Source organism: Electrona antarctica (genome assembly GCF_951216825.1).
Source record: "Electrona antarctica genome assembly, chromosome: 13".
Classification (NCBI taxonomy): domain Eukaryota; kingdom Metazoa; phylum Chordata; class Actinopteri; order Myctophiformes; family Myctophidae; genus Electrona; species Electrona antarctica.
Genome location: NC_136794.1, coordinates 3,815,528 through 3,835,397, shown reverse-complemented (window position 1 = coordinate 3,835,397; position 19,870 = coordinate 3,815,528). Strand labels below are relative to the sequence as shown.

Sequence of the window (19,870 nt, the reverse complement as noted above, 5' to 3'; positions counted from 1 at the left end):
ACACTGCTGTGTGAGGAGGCCCATCGTGCAAACCACGAGGGCGTGGCTGGGACACTCCTGCGAGTCAGGAAGAAAGCCTGGGTGGTTCAGGGGCCAAGGGTCGCACGTAAGGTGATCGACTCTTGCCTGTTTTGTCGCAAACGGGGGGCTAAGCTATCCAGTCAAGTGATGGCTAATCTTCCTACAGTGCGCACAAGTCCAGCAGCTCCGTTCGAGTACACAACGCTGGATTTGTTCGGTCCTTACACTGTCAGGGGCACTGTGAAGCGACGCATTAAGAGAAAAGTCTGGGGCGTGGTCTTCAGTTGCATGGCCTCACGGGCTGTCCATGCAGACCTAGTTGAGGACTTGTCTACAGAAGGCTTTCTGCAGACCTACCAGCGATTCACTGCTCTGAGAGGCCATCCAAAAAAGTTGTGGTCTGATCAGGGTACGAACTTTGTTGGCGCGAGGCCAGCACTGGAGGATCTATACAAGTTCCTAGGGGACATTGACAAGGAGCAGATCCAGCAAAGAGCAGCAGTTGCAGGGACCGACTGGGCATGGGAGTTTAGCCCAGCGGACTCACCGCATCGGAACGGAGCGGCCGAAGCTGCCGTCCATGTTCTGAAAAGGGCGTTGAGCAGCGTCGGCGACACCGATGATCTGTCGGCGTTGGAGTTCCAGACTCTACTCTACCTTGCTGCTAACCTGGCCAACGAAAGACCCATCGGAGCCAGAACTCAGGTCGACGAGGATTCCGTGGACATCATCACTCCCAACTCTCTGCTGTTGGGGCGGGCAGGGCCCAGGGGAGACATCCTGGGCTTTGACTTCCCTAGCTACCCGTACAGTCGTCTTCGGGCGGTCCAGCGCGAGGTGGACAAGTTCTGGAAGCGGTGGAGCCAGCTGGCGGGCCCTCATCTCTTCATCCGAGAGAAATGGCACGTTCCAGCACGGAACGTGGCCGTCGGCGACCTGGTGTGGGTCGCGGACCAGAATGCTCTACGAGGTCGATTCCGGATGGGTCGTGTCGTGGAGGTGAATCCAGATAACCAGGGTGTCGTCAGGGACGTAAAGGTGCGGACATGTCCAAGTCTGCCCATCAGTTGGTCGCAGGTGGTGAAAGACGTGGTGGCATGGCCATCCGTCATCCTCCATCGTGATGTGCGGCGGCTGGTTGTCCTAATCCCGGTTGAAGATCAGTGAATTAGACTAGAAAGTCCTCTTGAGAAATACCCTAACGAACTCTTCCATATGCATGCTGCGCGAGTAAGACTAGTCAGTGGGTGTTTACTTGAGGCAGCTGGGTGATGGGGCATACTTGTCACTCAGTAAGGAGCAAAGCGGTGGTGCCTACCTCCTACAGTCAGATTGAGATCAAAATTAATTCAGTGCATGAAAGTAAACTAGGTTTATTATTTCATAAGTTCAACTGGTGAGTGCCATCCGGAGGCGTTCATCGATTAGAAGCATGATTGATATACTTATTTTTTATTTTTGTTTGAATGTTTTTGTTTGCAAATGATTGTGGGGAATCTATTTAGCCTACTGGGTTTATTTCAAACCGTAGCCTAAAAGTGGGAGGTGTCGAGTTTATTCCGTGAGTGGGATCATTATATTATTAAGTGCCGGCCCAGCTTATATTTGTAACTTCATGTTGTGTCATTTATGTATAGAGTGTTGGTGCTATTATGAAGTTCACTGCCTATACAGTAAATACTCTGTGTTATATAAGAACAGAGATCCTCTTATCAACCAATTGCAGTATATCTCAGGGATGTAGATATTAATACAGCTAATTGGGGGGTAAATGTGTTACCAATGTGTTACTAATACTATATACCAGGAATGCGAGTTCATACTAGGACAGGACATGGTATGGGGATAGGAAGTGTCGGGTGACAGAGGAAGGGGCGAGCTATACCAGGGGGCACGATGTGTTCGTTCATTCCTACAGAAACAATGTAGCAAACGGGATGACGCGTTTAAGTAAGTCCTTTTAATGTGTTATATGTTCGTTAAATGCTCTAAATTCAGTCATAAATGATGCATCTATGCAGTCGCTATATCTGTGAATTAATAGTATGTATCTTGTGTTTCCCTTGTGTTCGCAGTTATTACCTAAACGCCACGGTCTCAGATTCCTTTGTTGTAATGATCATCATGCTATTGTATTAGATCTAACACGGGCCAGACAAGGCAAATAAGGCTTTATACTGTACACAAGTGTAGTAGAAGTATGTTTGTACGTGTGTGAGTGTGTTATGAGATAATAGTAATAAAATGGCCAAAATCAAGTGATTGTTTACGGGCATTATTGCAACGTCGAGGCTATGTGTGTTTGAGTAATATAAATGTTACCTTGGTGTGTGTTAAATCACAGTTACCAGACCTGTTTGTTATAACCCCTTTGCGGAGGGTCTGAATCAGTAATTAAGCAAAGCTATGAAACAGCAAAGTTTAGTTATATCCGTACACCTAACCTCGCGTCACCAGGCTTTCCACATCGGAGGAAAGCCTGGTCTGTGTTACAAAATCGCTGTGTGAACCGGTCTGGAGCGGATGATATCGCCAAGTCATGTTGTAGTCATTGTTTTGTAGTCATCAGGATGATATCGCTACGTCATGTTGTAGAATCATCATCCTGATGACTACAAGACAATGATTACAACATGACGTAGCGATATCATCCTGATGACTACAAAACAATGACTACAACATGACGTAGCGATATCATCCTGAAGACTACAAAACAATACTACATGACGTAGCGATATCATCCTGAAGACTACAAAACAATGACTACAACATGACGTAGCGATATCATCCTGATGACTACAACACAATGACTACAACATGACGTAGCGATATCATCCTGATGACTACAACACAATACTACAACATGACGTAGCGATATCATCCTGATGACTACAAAACAATACTACAACATGACGTAGCGATATCATCCTGATGACTACAACACAATGACTACAACATGACGTAGCGATATCATCCTGATGACTACAACACAATGACTACAACATGACGTAGCGATATCATCCTGATGACTACAAAACAATACTACAACATGACGTAACAATATCATCCTGATGACTACAAAACAATGACTACAACATGACGTAGCGATATCATCCTGAAGACTACAAAACAATACTACAACATGACGTAGCGATGTCATCCTGATGACTACATACAGGCACGGGGCTGTAACTTAACAGCATGAGAGAGAGGCCGTGTCAACTGTCACTGTAAACACGACAGACGGACAGACGGACACACCATCCGTCCGTCTGTAGTTGGCGCCCCCCAGTGGTTGGCGCCCTGGGCAATTGCCCACTATGCCCAGCGCATTCGCCGGGCCTGACTACATAACGATACTACAACATGACGTAGCGATATCATCCGCTCCCGACCTGGATCATAAACCCGAAAAGGAATGCTGCCAAGGCTATACTTTAAGTGTTATTCCCAGAATAGGGATAAGAGGTGTCAAGTGGTTAAATCAATGTGTTCAAGACAGGTGCTAATCATTTACATTATTCACGCGGTGTGGCCAAATATATATAAAATGTATAAGAAAGCCTTACCCAGCAGTGGAAGCAGCACAGGATAATTATAGGGCATGACAAACAGGTTGACACAGTTGAGGGCTGTACTGGCCTTGAGGTAACCAAAGGGCTGACCCAAGTCACTGTACTTGGCACTGTTGCACACAAACACCTGCAGGGAAAGAAAGAAACGATAAGTAGTAGCAAAGGAAATAGAGCATGCACATCCACTCGACTAGCCCGGGTGCTGCTGGACAAAATGGCAGCACAAGAGAAAGAAATAGAGACGGTAACACTGGTGAGGAATAACTCGGCAATCCCCAGCGATCGAAACGTTGAATTAACCATTTTGGGGACGGAACCCATTTTGGTGTTTTAAAGCATTATGTTATACTTTAGCTATTGAAAAATAGCAGATCTACAAGCTCATAGTCCCCAGTGATCGAAACGTTGAATTAACCATTTTGGGGCGGGAACCCATTTTGGTGTTTTAAAGCATTATGTTATACTTTAGCTATTGAAAAATAGCAGATCTACAAGCTCATAGTCCCCAGTGATCGAAACGTTGAATTAACCATTTTGGGGCGGGAACCCATTTTGGTGTTTTAAAGCATTATGTTATACTTTAGCTATTGAAAAATAGCAGATCTACAAGCTCATAGCGAGTGCCACTCTACGAGCTTGTAGGTCTGCTATTTTTGAAAAATCGTGAAAATGTGGTGCAAATCTTTGAATATATATTCTTTCAGAGCGAACGTTTTTAACTCAAATCCTTGCTTCTGGGGAGGTCCCTGGAACAACATATTTTCAGATGGGGGTCCGCGGCCAAATAGGACAATTCGGGGGGTCCTTGACATGAAATATTGAGCACCACTGATATAGAAACATAGTAGGTATTTCAGAAAACTGTGATTTAGAATACATTTTTTTAATTTCGATGCCAGGCCTACAAGGTTGACATCTGACGACACGGTCGTCACGGTACGAAGGAACTGTAGTGTTTATTTCAATAAATTTATTTTACTAAAATTATGACGAAAAATGTTCAGTCGACTACCTTTTTTCACTGACGAAAACCAAACTAAATGAAAAGTATAAGCTACGATGACTAAAACTAAGCCTAAATATATCGACAATTTTGTCAACAAATAAAAAGTAGACTAAAAATGTTAGGAAGGGACTATAGTGGACAAGAGATCCAGTATAAGTCATTTTACACTTGGTCGCATGCTGAAAATAGCCGATCTACAAGCTCACAACGCGTCGCAGCGCGAAAAAATGCTATTTTCAGCAAGTGTAAAATCAGCCATTACGACACCATCAAAGGCCCGCCAAAACACATTTTAGTCGACTAAATCAACTGCAGATTTAGTCGACTAAAATCTTATGATATTTAGTCAACTAAAATTAGACTAACACTAAATTATTCCAGGTGACTAAAACAAAAATTAAAACTATTCGAAAGACTATGGGCTCCATTTTCGTCACCGCTAAACCGCTTATCCCTATACTACTTTGCTACTTTACTTTTTTACTATTTTGCAAAACATTTTTGAACAGTTAAAATGGCCAGTCTACAAGCTCACAACGTGTCAATGTAGATTGGCCAGTTGAACTATTCAAAAATGTTTTTCAAAATAGTAAAAAAAAAAGGCAAAGACGTTTAGGGATAAGGGGTTTAGTGGTGACGGAAATGGAGCCCTATGCCTAATATGCAGTTAATCCATTGAGACCTGGAACGCATCCATGTCACGTTAGCGTTTAACCACATTAACCATTAACCCATTTTGGGCGGGAACCCCTTTTGGTGTTTTAAACATTATGTTATAATTTAGCTATTGAAAAATAGCAGATCTACAAGCTCATAGCGCGCCACCGAGTGGCGCGCTATGAACTTGTAGGTCTGCTATTTTTGAAAAATCGTTAAAATGTGCCTCAAATCTTTCCGAAAATTGTCATGATTTAGAAAACTTTTTTTTTAAATTTCGACGTCAGGCCTGAATGGGTCAAACAATCAACACTGGGTGTTGGCCTGCCTGCCTTACCTGCCAGCAGGTGTGAGGAGACTTCCTCTCCAGGATGTACTGCGTGAGAGGCGACGGCTCCAGCTCATACTTGTCAAAGGGCACCTTGTCTATCACCATGGGCTCAGCGTCCAGACAGGAGAAGCGGACGTGGGGATGGGCCGAGCGGGGTGGCTGTAGTGGTCACACAAGAAGAGGAAAGAAAGAATCAGACCAGTCTGAAGCGAGTGGTGCAACAGCACCCCCTATTGGTACTCTAAACATCGGGACATAGGTTAGGACATAGGGACATTGCTGTTCCTTGGAGTGACGGGAAGACGGTGCGCTCCTATTAGGACAGTGTTTTCCCAAACTTTTTTTTCAGCTCGACACCCAAAAGTCTTGGTGTCTCCGCGGGAATCCAAGCGGTAATTAAAATACATAATGAATTGAATCACTTTAGCCCTCATCTACAGTGGAAAATATCTCACAACACGCCACGTGACGATGCATTGAGTTTTAAGGTTTAAAAAGATAAATAATCATAACCGTCTGAACTGAGTGGTGCTGTACTTGTGCTGTACTGTACTGTACTGTACTGTACTGTACTGTACTGTACTGTACTGTACTGTACTGTACTGTACTGTACTGTACTGTACTGTACTGTACAAGCTCTCCTCAATGGCCTGTGTGTGTGCGTGTGTGTAAAGGCTCATACATAGTCTGGATTTTCGGTGGTGAGGTGACCAACGCACTACAACATGACGTCACGAGCCGCCGTGAAGAGCAAACCACCGCCACCTTCCCCCTTCTCTCTGTTTTTACTCACCACCGCTCAACGTTATTTCAGCTCCGGTGGTCACCTCACCACCGGAAATCCAGACTATGAATGAGCCTTTAGGCTGCGCAACAACAGTGACACTTGGTGGTCAACAAACGCTATTTCCGTGCTTGGACGGACGGACACGTACACATAGGGACACACATTGCCGTCTATAGGAGTGTCTAGCACCACTCAAAAACAAAAACAAGTGTGTCACAAGAGGCAGAAAACAGAAATACAGTAATACCACTGGACATTCATTCAGTCATCACCAATAGCCCGGATATAAACTTTATGTCAGTGAAAAACGTGTTGAGGCAAGATTGTTGTTGTTGTTATATGTTGTGTAGTGGTGCATCGATAGGTGAATCGATCCGAGAGGCTGCTGTATCGATACGGCAATAAACGGCATGAATTATCTGGGTGACGCAGTGTTGCCAAACGTACCTCTGTTTAACGTTATCAAAGCCCCCCCCCCCTTGCAAGTTGCAATGCACTCGGCAATGCTCGGGACAGACCCAGCCAGCCAGCCAGCCAGAGACACACAAAGCTCCGTAATGAAGTGGTTGCACCACTCAAAAAATGAATAATCAAAGGATGGGAGCTGTGGTGAGACAGGACAGCAAACCGTCTACGTCAGTCTCTCAACGCACTTGAGCTGGAGGTTCCTCCTCCTAAAGTACAGTATAAACATCTCTCTATGTACTGTATGTCTGTGTGTGTGTGTGTGTGTGTGTGTGTGTGTGTGTGTGTGTGTGTGTGTGTGTGTGAAAGCTGCATAGTGTCCGTGGCATGTGTTTAACAGTCAGTGGAATGTGTTTAACACCCAGGCAGCCTCCGACAGGCAGGCGTGGACATCCATAAACCTCATTGTCCATAACACAAACATTATATACTGTGTATATATATATATATAATATGTTTCCTTAAAGGTAGTGCAAGTGATTTTCTTTAGTTAAAATACGTGTTAAAAAAGCTCCATATTGTGATTGTACTATTGCTAATATAGTGTGCTATATTTGCTATATTTGTACTGTTTCATTGTTTAATGTACCGTCTATGCTGCAACCCAATTTGCCCTTCGGGGACACTAAATAACCTTGAACCTTGTGTGTTGCAGTAACGGAGTCTCCATGTCTCGCCAGCTTTTTGAGTGGTGCGAACACTCCTATAGACGGCTTTGTGTGTCCCTGGCTGGCTGGCTAATTGTAAGTGATGACACAAAGAAATGAGCAGACAAAAATGGAACTGGAACACTATAAAACGTATAAGCTCATAAATAGCTACTCTCTCCTGATTGGCTGACATGAGAGATTTTGTCACCTACCTTTTTATTAAAGAGCTGGAGAGAGAGGGAGACCACTGTTACTGAACACTATAGCAATGATTATTATTATATCAGAATATAGTGATTTAGACCGTATAGGTCGAAACATGTCGGTTGAATAAAGTTTTCCTCCTTTTTAACTATTAAAGCTACTATAAGCAATAATATGTCAAAATTTGAATGACCCTTTTATTTTTAAAATATGTTTTGTCTCTGTGACACATCTAGGGGCCGCAATCTGCATTCAAAGATTTTCCTAGAAGCTTTGTCATTGGTCGATTTGCCTGTCTGCTTCCTGATTGGTTAGTCACTGCGACCGGGTTTTTTTCGACCAATGACAAAGCTTCTAGGAACATCTTTGAATGCAGATTGCGGCCCCTAGATGTGTCACAGAGACATTATTTTTGGGAGCGTTCTACCCATTGCTGGCTGTCTGAATACCAAAACAAATAAAAATAAAAAGGTCATTAATATTTTTGACATATTATTGCTTATAGTAGCTTTAAGTGTGCCCGGATCTCCGCTTTTTTCTATATAGTGATTTAACCTTAACAAAAAACTTTTTCTTTTAAAGGACCACTTCACCACTTTTCAACATCTCTTCATATAATTGGTCCTCACTAATATTCATGATAAAACACCACCATTTTTTCCTACTCAGTCTGTGTCTCATAGGAGGGCTTTGGGCAGTTCGGACACCCGTCCACCAGTGACATCATCATTAGGCAGATTTTTTTTAAAACAAGATTTGTTTTAAAATATATTTAGATTTGTATTATCGTGAGAACGATGGCTTCAACTTTTGCATTGCAACTTTTCAGGAAAAGAAAGCCTGCTGTTTCTATTAGCTTGGATTCACCATCGATGATGTCACTGGTGGACGTGTTTCTGAACTGCCCACAGCCTTCCTATGAGACACAGACTGAGTAGGAAAAAATGGTGGTATTTTATCATGAACATTAGTGAGGACCTATTATAGGAAGAGAAGTTAAAAAGTGGTGAAGTGGTCCTTTAACCAAAACATATCACTTTACTTTTAAGTAGGCCAGGGAGACTTATTGTCACTACCAGCCTAGAACGCAGGAGTTACAATGCCCTTGGAGATGGATTGCTAAAATGGAACGTCGCATCTACCATCTGCTCCCAGTACTCGCCGCACGGCATGCCGCACCCAAGCCGTGCTACTCATACGGCGAGTTGCCTGGGATCAAACCCATGCCCGTGTGGTGCAAAGGCGAGAGCTCTACAGACCGAGCTACCTCCTGACAGTTGCTTTATCTATCTATGCACAAAACTGGCTGCTTGTCATGGATTCTAGTTCACAAAACAATCTTATTGTTTTACGGCGGTGGGTGGCTCAGGGGTGGAGTGGCTGGACGGTAACCGCAAGGCTGCCAGTTCGAACCCTGTGGGCTCCCCCAGAGTTAGTGTTGAAGTGTCCTTGAGCAAGACACTGAACCCCTAATTGCTCCTGATGTGCTGGTTGGTGCCTTTGCATGGTTTCCGCCGCCATCGGTGTATGAATGTGTGCGTGAATGGGTGAATGTAATGCACAATCTATGTAAAGGTTTGTGAATGTGTGCGTGAATGGGTGAATGTAATGCACAATCTATGTAAAGGTGTGTGAATGTGTGCGTGAATGTAATGCACAATCTATGTAAAGGTGTGAATGTGTGCATGAAATTGTGAATGGGTGAATGTAATGCACAATCTATGTAAAGGTGTGTGGATGTGTGCGTGAATGGGTGAATGTAATGTACAATCTATGTAAAGGTGTGTGGATGTGTGCGTGAATGGGTGAATGTAATGCACAATCTATGTAAAGGTGTATGAATGTGTGTGTGAATGGGTGAATGTAATGCACAATCTATGTAAAGCGCCTTAGATAAAGGCGCTATATAAATGCACCATTTATGTTACAGTACACAACTTCACTATGGATAGAGGAATACCAATTACCTAAATAATTAAAATAAACATAACACATAAAAATAGAGGCCCTGGTGACATAATTATAGTCAATATAACGTCAATTGGCATCTACTGTGATGAGTTTCTTCTTACCAGCGTGGGGGAGTTCTGGTCTGGCCAGAAGGCTTCGGGGATGGGCCAGTGTCCAATAGGAACGCCGGTCTTAGGGTTGGGCCGTACGTAGATGAGCTTGTGACAGCAGTGCCAGGTCTGCGGGCCTGGCTTCACCACCTCGGCTGGACAATCTGGACAGGCACGGAGACAAACACACACAGGCCAGTGAGAATGGCTTCATTTCAACTCTTTCATTACATCACCAATAGAGCGTCGCAGTCCCGCCCCCTTTCATGACGACGACAGGCCCAAGGACTATTAAAAGAGGACAGGAAGCGAAGACCGTACGGTGGACTCCATGCGCAATGGGCTATATGCAGCCCTACACTTCCGCGTTAAGCTTCCTTGGTCCACCGTACGGTCTTCACGTCCTAACCTTATTTAATTAACCTTGGACAGGCCCAGGAAATAAGTCCCCATGCATTTTTCCCCACAGACAAAAAGTATTTATTTAAAGATCTATAAGCCTCGCACAAAGCCAACAAGGATCGTGACAAATCATGACAACAAACAGAATACTTTTGGGCCGAACAAATGTTTAGAAAGAAGAAAAAAAGAGCAGGGTACAGCACTTTTTTTAAATTGTTTTTCTTCTTTGTAATAATTTGTTCGGCCCAAAATATTGTGTTTGTCACAATTAGTTATTAATTTGTTACAGTTAGTAAGATACTGTATTAAATGTCTCAGTAGTAGCAAAGTGAAATCCCTGACTATGTCATATTACTCAAGGAGACTCTGCCGAATTTGATACTCGCGGGCTCTCGGAAACAACAGTAATACATATTTATAGCTCTACTTATTAAAGTTGTATAAATTCCATCTTGAGTCACAATACGTAAATAAATAAAACGTCTAGAGGAAGTGTCTTGCCTTATTATGGAGGCAGGGATAGAGGGGAGAGAGTGAGGCTATTCAAAACAGACACTGGCCAACAAGTCAAATGAGTCCCTCGGAAATAGATTCTTACACATGTACTGAAAATACCTATAATATCCCTATATCAGTGATGTAAATAGGTTTTCAATGTAATGAGTCCCGGGATGCAGGGAAGGTCTTTTAGAGGATTCCCAGGGACATTTGATGAGTCCCATTTTTACAAATTGCAGCATTTAACTCCCATTTCATTTTATAATGGTTATAATGTGGTAAACTGTTCATGTAGAAAACAGAAGAAGAAATGATTATTATTATTATTATTATTAACTAAAGCTAGCAAAATAAACTGAAATAAAAAAACAGTACAGTAGTGCATCCCGTGGATGCAGAGGTCGTCGTTTTATTGCGTCCCTTAACTATAAACTGCGTTTTGGGATGCAAAATGCACCCTATTTTAATCTCTGCTACATATATCTCTTATAAAGTCCTAGGCGCACCAATTACAGATGTTTTGTCTGTAAAGTCTTCTGAAAGAATATATATTCAAAGATTTGTGCCGCATTTTCACGATTTAAAAAAAATAGCAGACCTACAAGCTCGTAGCGCGCCACTCGGTGGCGCGCTATGAGTTTGTAGGTCTGCTATTTTTCAATAGCTAAAGTATAACATAATGCTTAGTTAAAACACCAAAAGGGGTTCCCGCCCAGAATGGGTTAAAAAGAAAAAAAAAGTCAATTCTAATCAATTTGAAAAACCCTATTAAAAGCTTTTCCATAAATATAAAGTTCAAAACCAGCTGATGTACTGTGAAGCTGGGCTCTCACCCTCTACAGGAAGGGGGTCGGGTCCAGTCTTCTCAAAGTTGATGACCACTCCACTCTGGATCTTCTGCACCAGAGACTCCAGACACTGGTTTAACATGCGCTGGGAGAACACGCTGTAGGAACGCCCTGCAAAGCAACACAGCATGAGACTCCAGACACTGGTTCAACATGCGCTGGGAGAACACGCTGTAGGAACGCCCTGCAAAGCAACACAGCATGCCGTTACAACCATAGATATATTAAAAACAAAATAGATGCCTCATTGGAGCGACGTGTCTCCAGTGAAGGCATGAAGTCAAGCGGAAGTGCTTTTTTTTTTTAAACAAACAGTCATGACATACAATAGCCTATATTACAATACAAAACAAGACAAACAAAACACAAACAACAAAGTTATTGCGAACGCAGTGAGCATTTACTATGAGACCCAGCAGATCATGTCTGTCTGTCTGTGTGTGTGTGTGTCACGCTGTAACACCACCCGCCCACCACCAGAGGGCGCAGCTGTATCACACACAAAAACACACACACGCACGCACGCACGCACGCACACACACACACACACACAAAACTTAACTTAAAAAAAAACTTAACTTAAAAAAAAAACTTAAAAAGGAAAAACGCACGCACGCACACACACACACAAAACTGAACTTATAAAAAACTTAACTTAAAAAAAATATCTTAAACACAAAAAAAAGATAACTTAAAAAATTACGTAATTTATTCTAATTGTTGTTGCAATTTACGAGCTGCGTTCGCTTCCCGCGTTCGCGCGTCTTACTTGTTAATACAACAATACAACATCAGAGCCAGGGGGAGCAGAAAACATTAATGAGTGAACACAAAGCAACAGTTCACGCAGCTTTCTTATTTAGAAGTGCTGAAGGCACGCTGCGTCGCCGCCCCAAGTGACGTCACTCACGCGACTCCTCTGTGTCTCTCGCTGTCACTCGAGTGACTACTGGCCAATCACAGCGCGTCTTTTCCCGGGACTTATGTTACGCACGCGGAAAAGCTCGACAAGCTTCCGGCTCATGATGCTTCGCAAGGAATCTCGGGAAAATAGTGCCTTCGATTTTTGACACACGCCACAGACATTTATATGTCCATGGTTAAAACTGTTAAAAACGGGAAGCGAGGAACGCACACGCGGTGTCAACGACAGGTCTGCTACAGGTCTTCCAAAGAGGGGTGCAACAACGCAAGCGTAAAAAAAAAAGAGCTAAACAGAATCCAGGTCTGGTGAGTCATGGGGTGGGGTGTGCACGAAACGAGCACGCGCGCAACAAATTCACGGGACCGCGCGCCGCTCACGTAAATACGCATGCGTGGGCTCCGCGCAAAACCGGAGGTCTCATTGAAAATGAACTATTAGGCGCGTTATCGCTTCACGTTTGAAAAGGCCCTTAAGTCATCCATTCCTAATTTGGCATCCATTGGCAGTGAACTGGAGCAGGCATGCGAGTGACCCACTGCATGCATTTTACAGGAGGTGTATACTAGCGCTAAGTGACGGCAAAATGCACTGTACCGTTGTCAGATCACAACACGAGGCCAGAAAAGGTGTACGGTACTGCACTGCAATTTAATGTACCCTGGACCAGTAAGTATGTTATGTATGTGTGTGTGTATATATGATTGTGTATACACATACTGTATACGATACACGTATACTGTACAGAATTATATATAGATACAGTACACACAGTTATTGTGGGTTGTGCTGGATATGTGCTCTCTGGGCCTGGGCCGTGGCTCAGCGGTCCAGGCACCTTGGCCGGTAGCCGTCGAACCAGAGTCTGGCAGTGTGCCAGACTCTGGTTCGACTCCCAATCCCGACGGCCTTTACTGCATGTCACTCCCCCATCTCTCTCCCCCATGTACTGTCAGCCTACTGTCTGTCCCTCTATAAAAAATATAAAATAAAAAGCAAAAGCCGCAAAAAACAGTGTGCACCGCCTTAATAGATAGAAAATGTGTTATGTAGTTTGCATTTTTATACAGTATATGCTGAGTGAGTGTGTGTGTGTGTGTGTGTGTGAGAGAGAGAGAGAGAGAGTGAGTGAGTGAGACAGCCAGGCAGTCCAGATCCATTTCAAGTTGGGAAGTGCGCAAATCATGTCAAAGAATACATGTCAGTGGAAATAACCGCGAGAGGGTGTCACATGTCAAAAGAAATAACTGATTTGTAAGTTAACAGTGCCTCACAATGAAATGCGTCGTCAGTTTGTACATTAGTTCTTTGTTGAAACGCTACACGTCACATACATTTGGCTGTAGCCTCGCAGATCAAATTGCACAGTGTCATCATGATGTCATCATACTATCTGCCCTGCCCAGGTTGATTTGAGTTATATGGTTATGAAAATATTGTGTAATTGTGGCGCTCTTATCAGAAGATTATACAAATTAGCCAACATGACTACAAAATGTGCAAATTCCAAAGAGCACGTCAACGGTAATGTAGGTTACAAAAAGGCATTTTCTAATTTGAGGTGGGCAATTTTCACTTCTGAACAAAGTTAGTCACTCACGTCACTACATGAATACTGTTATAGTTTTTTAACCCGTTTGGACATGAGGACGATTCTACAAATGTCTTCTAAATCATGACATGAAAACTCCATTTCTATGTCAGTGGTTCTCAAACCATTTCATGTCACCCCCAGAATTATATGTATTTGGCCGCAGACCCTCATCTGAAAATATGTTGTTCCAGGGGACGAATATATATTCAAAGATTTGCGCCACGTTTTCACGATTTTTCAAAAACATCAGACCTACAAGCTCGAGCTTGTAGAGTAACATGATGCTTAACCCAATTTGGGGCGGGAACCCCTTTTGGTGTAAGCATTATGTTATGCTTTAGCTATTGAAAAATAGCAGATCTACAAGCTACGAGCTTGTAGGTCTGCTATTTTTGAAAAATCGACTGACATAGAAACATAGCTTTTTAAGAAAACTGGCAGGATGTAGAAGACATTTTTAGAATCTGATCTCAGGTCAAAATGGGTTAAAACACCAAAAGGGGTTCCCGTCCTGAATGTTTTCGCCCACGAAAAACTGATTGCTGCCCGTCTGAAAGGCTGCTATACATTTTAAGGGTATATTATTAGTACCAACTTGGAGTTTAATTTCAGAACTTGCCACCTTTTTCAACCCTCAAGATATGATACGACATGTTGTTCATGATAGGCATTACAAATTACATTCGAGTGTATTATATGGTAATAATAATAAACCATGGCAATGCACTAAAAAGCCATTTATAATTTTAGCCGGTAAGAAAAACTGCCTGGCTGGTAGCGTTTTTACCAGCCACCAGAAACAAAAGAAAAGTTATGTTTGTTCCCTGACCACACACACACACACACACACACACACACACACACACACACACACACACACACACACACACACACACACACACACACACACACACACACACACACACACACACACACACACACACACACACACACACACACACACACACACACACACACACACACACACACACACACACACACACACACACACACACACACACACACACACACACACACACACACACACACACACACACACACACACACACACACACACACACACACACACACACACACACACACACACACACACACACACACACACACACACACACACACACACACACACACACACACACGAAAAAAAATTCAAAAAATCTTGGCTGTTGGTCTGCACATCACCATTGAGCCTGTCACAAAACAATTACGGGAAGGAGAACAGATGCATTTTGTGTGTTTCTATTTTACGGATGTTAAAGCCACGAAAAAGATACAAATGTGATACCGCAGCCATGTAATCAAATTCACTTTCGAAAGCAAATAAGGCGATGCGTGAAAAGGTTAGATTATTTAAACGTTTATGTATGCGTGCGTGCGATAGCCAGCTATTATCATTAGTCACATGGCTATAATTTGGCCCAACTGATAAGCGGTACTTCACATTTATAAGCATGTGCCACTTCATTGTCTCACACTTCGACTCCAGCGACCTGCCGGGTGAAAACCATTCACTCCATGCAGGTTTCAATAGCGTCCTGGCATTGTGTCAGTCTGCCATCAGCAGTAATAGAAAAAGGGCAGCACGTAGACTGTCAGTCATTGTCTGTGGCTCGCTGTGTCATGTTCTGCATTCAGCAGCTACTGACAGATCTACAGAAAGCTTAGACCCGACCGGCTGTGTGTTTTAATCCACTCAGGACGGGAAACCCCTTTTGGTGTTTTTTTTTTTTTTTACATCATGATGTTATACTTTAGCTGTTGAAAAATAGCAGATCTACAAGCTCATAGCGCGGCACCGAGTGCCGCGCTACGAGCTTGTAGATCTGCTATTTTTTGAAAAATCGTGAAAATGTGCCTCAAATCTTTGAATATATATTCTTTCAGAGTTTCAGTTTTTAACTCAAATATTTAATTGCTTCCAGGGCGGTCACTGGAACAACATATTTTCAGATGGGGGGGGGGGTCGGTGGAATATTACATATAATTTTTGGGGTCCTTGACATGAAATATTGAGAACCACTGGGATTCTCAGATTGCTGATATAGAAATATGAGGTCTGTTCAGAAAATTGCCATGATTTAGAAGACATTATTTATTTAAATTTCGACGTCAGGCCTAAATGGGTTAATCTTAACCTCTCATCAGCATTGTTCTAGAATCTAGTCTATTCCCCAGCCACACCCCAAACTACCCAACAGTTAGAGTCGACCGGAGGCAAGAGAGAGCCAAAAGCCTACTTTTTTCAGAGTGTGGATGTTCTGTAACAGTGTGGGGCAGATGATGACCTGGCAGGCTTATTTATTCCCGAGCCTGGGGACTTGGCAACGCAGGGAAATCATTAGCCTAATTTTCACTGTAGAGCCAAAGGGTCAGAGATGCGCGGGGCTTGTGATCACAAGTTCAAATCCCTGGCCAGCTGCGGGACAAATCTGGGACAATGTACTGAATGAGTACTGTCGTTCTCCTATATGTAGTCAATGACCACTTAGCCCCCCCCAAACTCCTCCAGTTCAGGCACCCTACTGCCCAGTGTTGATTCCGTCGACTAAAACTAAGACGAAAAATGTCCGTCGACTACCTTTTTCCACTGACGAAAACTAAATGGAAACTAAATGAAAACTAAGCTACGATGACTAAAACTAAGACTAAATATACTGACAATTTCGTCAACAAATAAAAACTAGACTAAAATGTTAGGAAGGGACTAGTGGACAAGAGATCCAGTATAAGTCATTTTACAATTAGTTGCATGCTGAAAATAGACGATCTACAAGCTCACAACGCGTCGCGCTGCGACGCGTTGTGAGCTTGTAGATCAGCTATTTTCAGCAAGTGAAAAAAAACTGTCATTATGACGGCATCAAGGCCCGCCAAAATACATTTTGTTCGACTAAATCAACTTTAGATTTAGTCGACTAAAATCTTATGATATTTAGTCGACTAAAACTAGACTAACAGTAAAACATTCCAGGTGACTAAAATGTGACTGAAACTAAGTGAAAACTATTCAAGAGACTATGATGACTAAAACTAAAATCAAAATCTGCTGCCAAAAAAAACACTGTTAGTGCCTAAAAGGTAGAAGACAGAAGGCAGGAGTGTCTCAGGAGGGAAAGCAGCCGCGGCCTGGGAGCTGGAAGTTGCCATGTTCAAACCCGCCGGCTCCTCCTGGGCAGTGTGTCGAGGTGCCCTTGAGCAAGACACTGAACACCCCCCACAACCCCCATCCCGATGAGTGGGTTGGTGCGTATACTGCCTTTCTTGGTTGCCTTCTGCCATCAGTGTGAATTGAAACCACATTGCAAACTGTGGCGTAATGGTATGTGTGAATACAAAGTACATTGTAAAGGTGTTTTTTTGAGAGGGGAGAAAGACTAGAAAATGGGCCATGTTATTAACCCATTCTGACCTGAGATCAGATTCTAAAAATGTCTTCTACATCCTGACAGTTTTCTGAAAAAGCTATGTTTCGATGATGCTAACACCAAAAGGGGTTCCCGCCCAAAATGGGTTAACCCATTTTGAGCGGGAACCCCTGTTGGGTGTTTTAAGCATTTCGTTATGCTTTAGCTATTGAAAAATAGCAGATCTACAAGCTCGTAGCGCGGCACCGAGTGCCGCGGTAGGAGCTTGTAGGTCTGCTATTTTCGAAAAATCGTGAAAATGTGGCGCAAATCTTTGAATATAATATTCTTTCAGAGCGAACGTTTTTAACTCAAATATTTGCTTCTGGGGAGGTCCCTGGAACAATCATACTTTCAGATGGAGGTCGGTGGGCAATTGCATATCATTTTTGGGGTCCTTGAAATGAAATATTGAGCACCACTGATATAGAAACATGAGGTATTTCAGAAAACTGTCATGATTTATAAGACATTTTTTTAAATTTCGATGTCACCCATTCTGGGCGGGAACCCCTTTTGGAGTTTTAACTAAGCTAGCTATTGAAAAATAGCAGATCTACAAGCTCATAGCGCGCCACCGAGTGGCGCGCTATGAACTTGTAGGTCTGCTATTTTTGAAAAATCGTAAAAATGCGGCACAAATCTTTGAATATATATTCTTTCAGAGCGAACGTTTTTTTTTATTTTGACGTCAGGCCAAAATGGGTTAAACGTAGTCCATTAACCAGTAGCAGCCGGTTCCCATGTGTCAAAATGTGAAACAACTGTATCAATATGAACCGGGTACAGCTGGAAAAGGGGCAACCTTTTTATATAAATCAGGGCAACCTTTTTGGCATGATGTGGTAAGACATGTTCCGGCCTCAGATAGGCCGACGTCTACAGGCCAAACCAGCACCATTTACTTTTGCCCTGAAGTCAAGAAGCATATATAGCCCATTTTATTCTCTCTCTCTCAAGGACTAGGTCGTCCTCCATTGTTACTGTAGCGTTTTTTTTACATTGTGAAGAGTAAGGAGATCAAGGAATGTTTCTCTTTTTGAAGTTCGAGGTTCCCATTATGGACCAAAGAACTTTTTTTCCCCATGTTTTTATCTTCACTAGCACATTTTGACCTGAGATCAGATTCTAAAAATGTCTTCTACATCCTGACAGTTTTCTGAAAAAGCTATGTGTCCATGTCAGTCGTTCTTCGATTTTTCAAAAATAGCAGACCTACAAGCTCGTAGCGCGCCACTCGGTGGCGCGCTATGAGCTTGTAGATCTGCTATTTTTCAATAGCTAAAGCAAAAAGGGGTTCCCGCCCAAAATGGGCTAGTTCGCCGTAGCCCTCTTTTTCTGATTTCATGGTCTTGTTGTGATGAGAATACAGTGTATGAGTCTCATGCAAACATGGTGACAGACAGACAGTACAGTATGAGTGAAAGGTTTGGACACCAAACTATTCAATGGTTGTTCAGAGGAAGATCTGTGTGAATCAGGCATTCAGAGTATATAATCGCAGCACAGAAGAGACTATACTTATGAGGAAGGACGAGAATAAGATAATCATTTGGGAGAAGAAACGCGAGGAATGGACATTACCAGTGGAAATCTGTACTTTGGTCTGACGAGTCCAAATTTGAGGTTTTTGGTTCCTGAGTCCCACCTCGTCTTTGTGAGACACCGAGAAGGTGAGTGTATGGTTTATTTTCTTTTTTATCCCACGATTTTGTAACCAATTTTTCACCCCTGTGTCAATTATCTAATGTGATCCTGGGCTCTACACACCCTCCGCCAACCTGGGGAGAGCAACGGACTTGAACTCATGCTTCCTTCATGCATGAGTGTCCAAGTTGCTCCTTTTACACCTGACAGGGGGGAGTTTCCCTGGTTGGACGTAACGCGTGTAAGGACCTAAACCTAACATTAACCCATGTCTAACCAATGACTAGTCTAAACTAAGTATGCACCCCAGTTTAGAGACCAGGATTACTGCATGTTTTTTGTGAGGGTACCTACCCTAGGGGGCACGGGGAGAACATGCGCTAACTCCACACAGAAAGGCCCTTTCGCCAACCCCCGCCTCGGGTATGGGCACTGATGACGCGGAGGAGAGAATACGCCGCCAGCACCCACACCCAGCGGGAATCGAACCCAGGACCTTCTAGCTGTGGTTTCTTAACTTTCTTTTCATGTGTGGTTGCCATCGTGAAGCATGGAGGTGGTTGTTAATGTGTGATGTTGTGGGGGACGGTGCTTTGCTTGTGACACTTTGTTGATTTATTCAGCATGGCGAACACAGCATTCTGCAGTGACCTTCCATCCCATCTGGTTTTTGCGCTTAGTGGGAACATCACTACAACAAGACAATGACTCCAAACACCTCCTCCAGGCTATTTCTGGGCTATTGGAACAAGAAGCAGAGTGATTGGAGTGCTGCTGC

The 19,870-nt window shown here is 43.2% G+C and overlaps 1 protein-coding gene across 2 annotated transcripts in view; it reads right to left on the bottom strand.

Moving 5' to 3' along the window:
* ints6 (integrator complex subunit 6) overlaps positions 1 to 19,870 on the bottom strand; it is a 60,973-nt gene that overhangs the window by 27,615 nt on the left and 13,488 nt on the right. For both annotated transcript variants that reach the window (XM_079518749.1, XM_079518750.1), the window contains exons 6-9: positions 11,490 to 11,615; positions 9,769 to 9,920; positions 5,597 to 5,749; positions 3,591 to 3,723 (exon numbers count right to left, since the gene is read on the bottom strand). In XM_079518749.1, the coding sequence (XP_079374875.1) occupies positions 3,591 to 3,723; positions 5,597 to 5,749; positions 9,769 to 9,920; positions 11,490 to 11,615 (564 nt within the window). The remainder of the gene's footprint in view (positions 1 to 3,590; positions 3,724 to 5,596; positions 5,750 to 9,768; positions 9,921 to 11,489; positions 11,616 to 19,870) is intronic.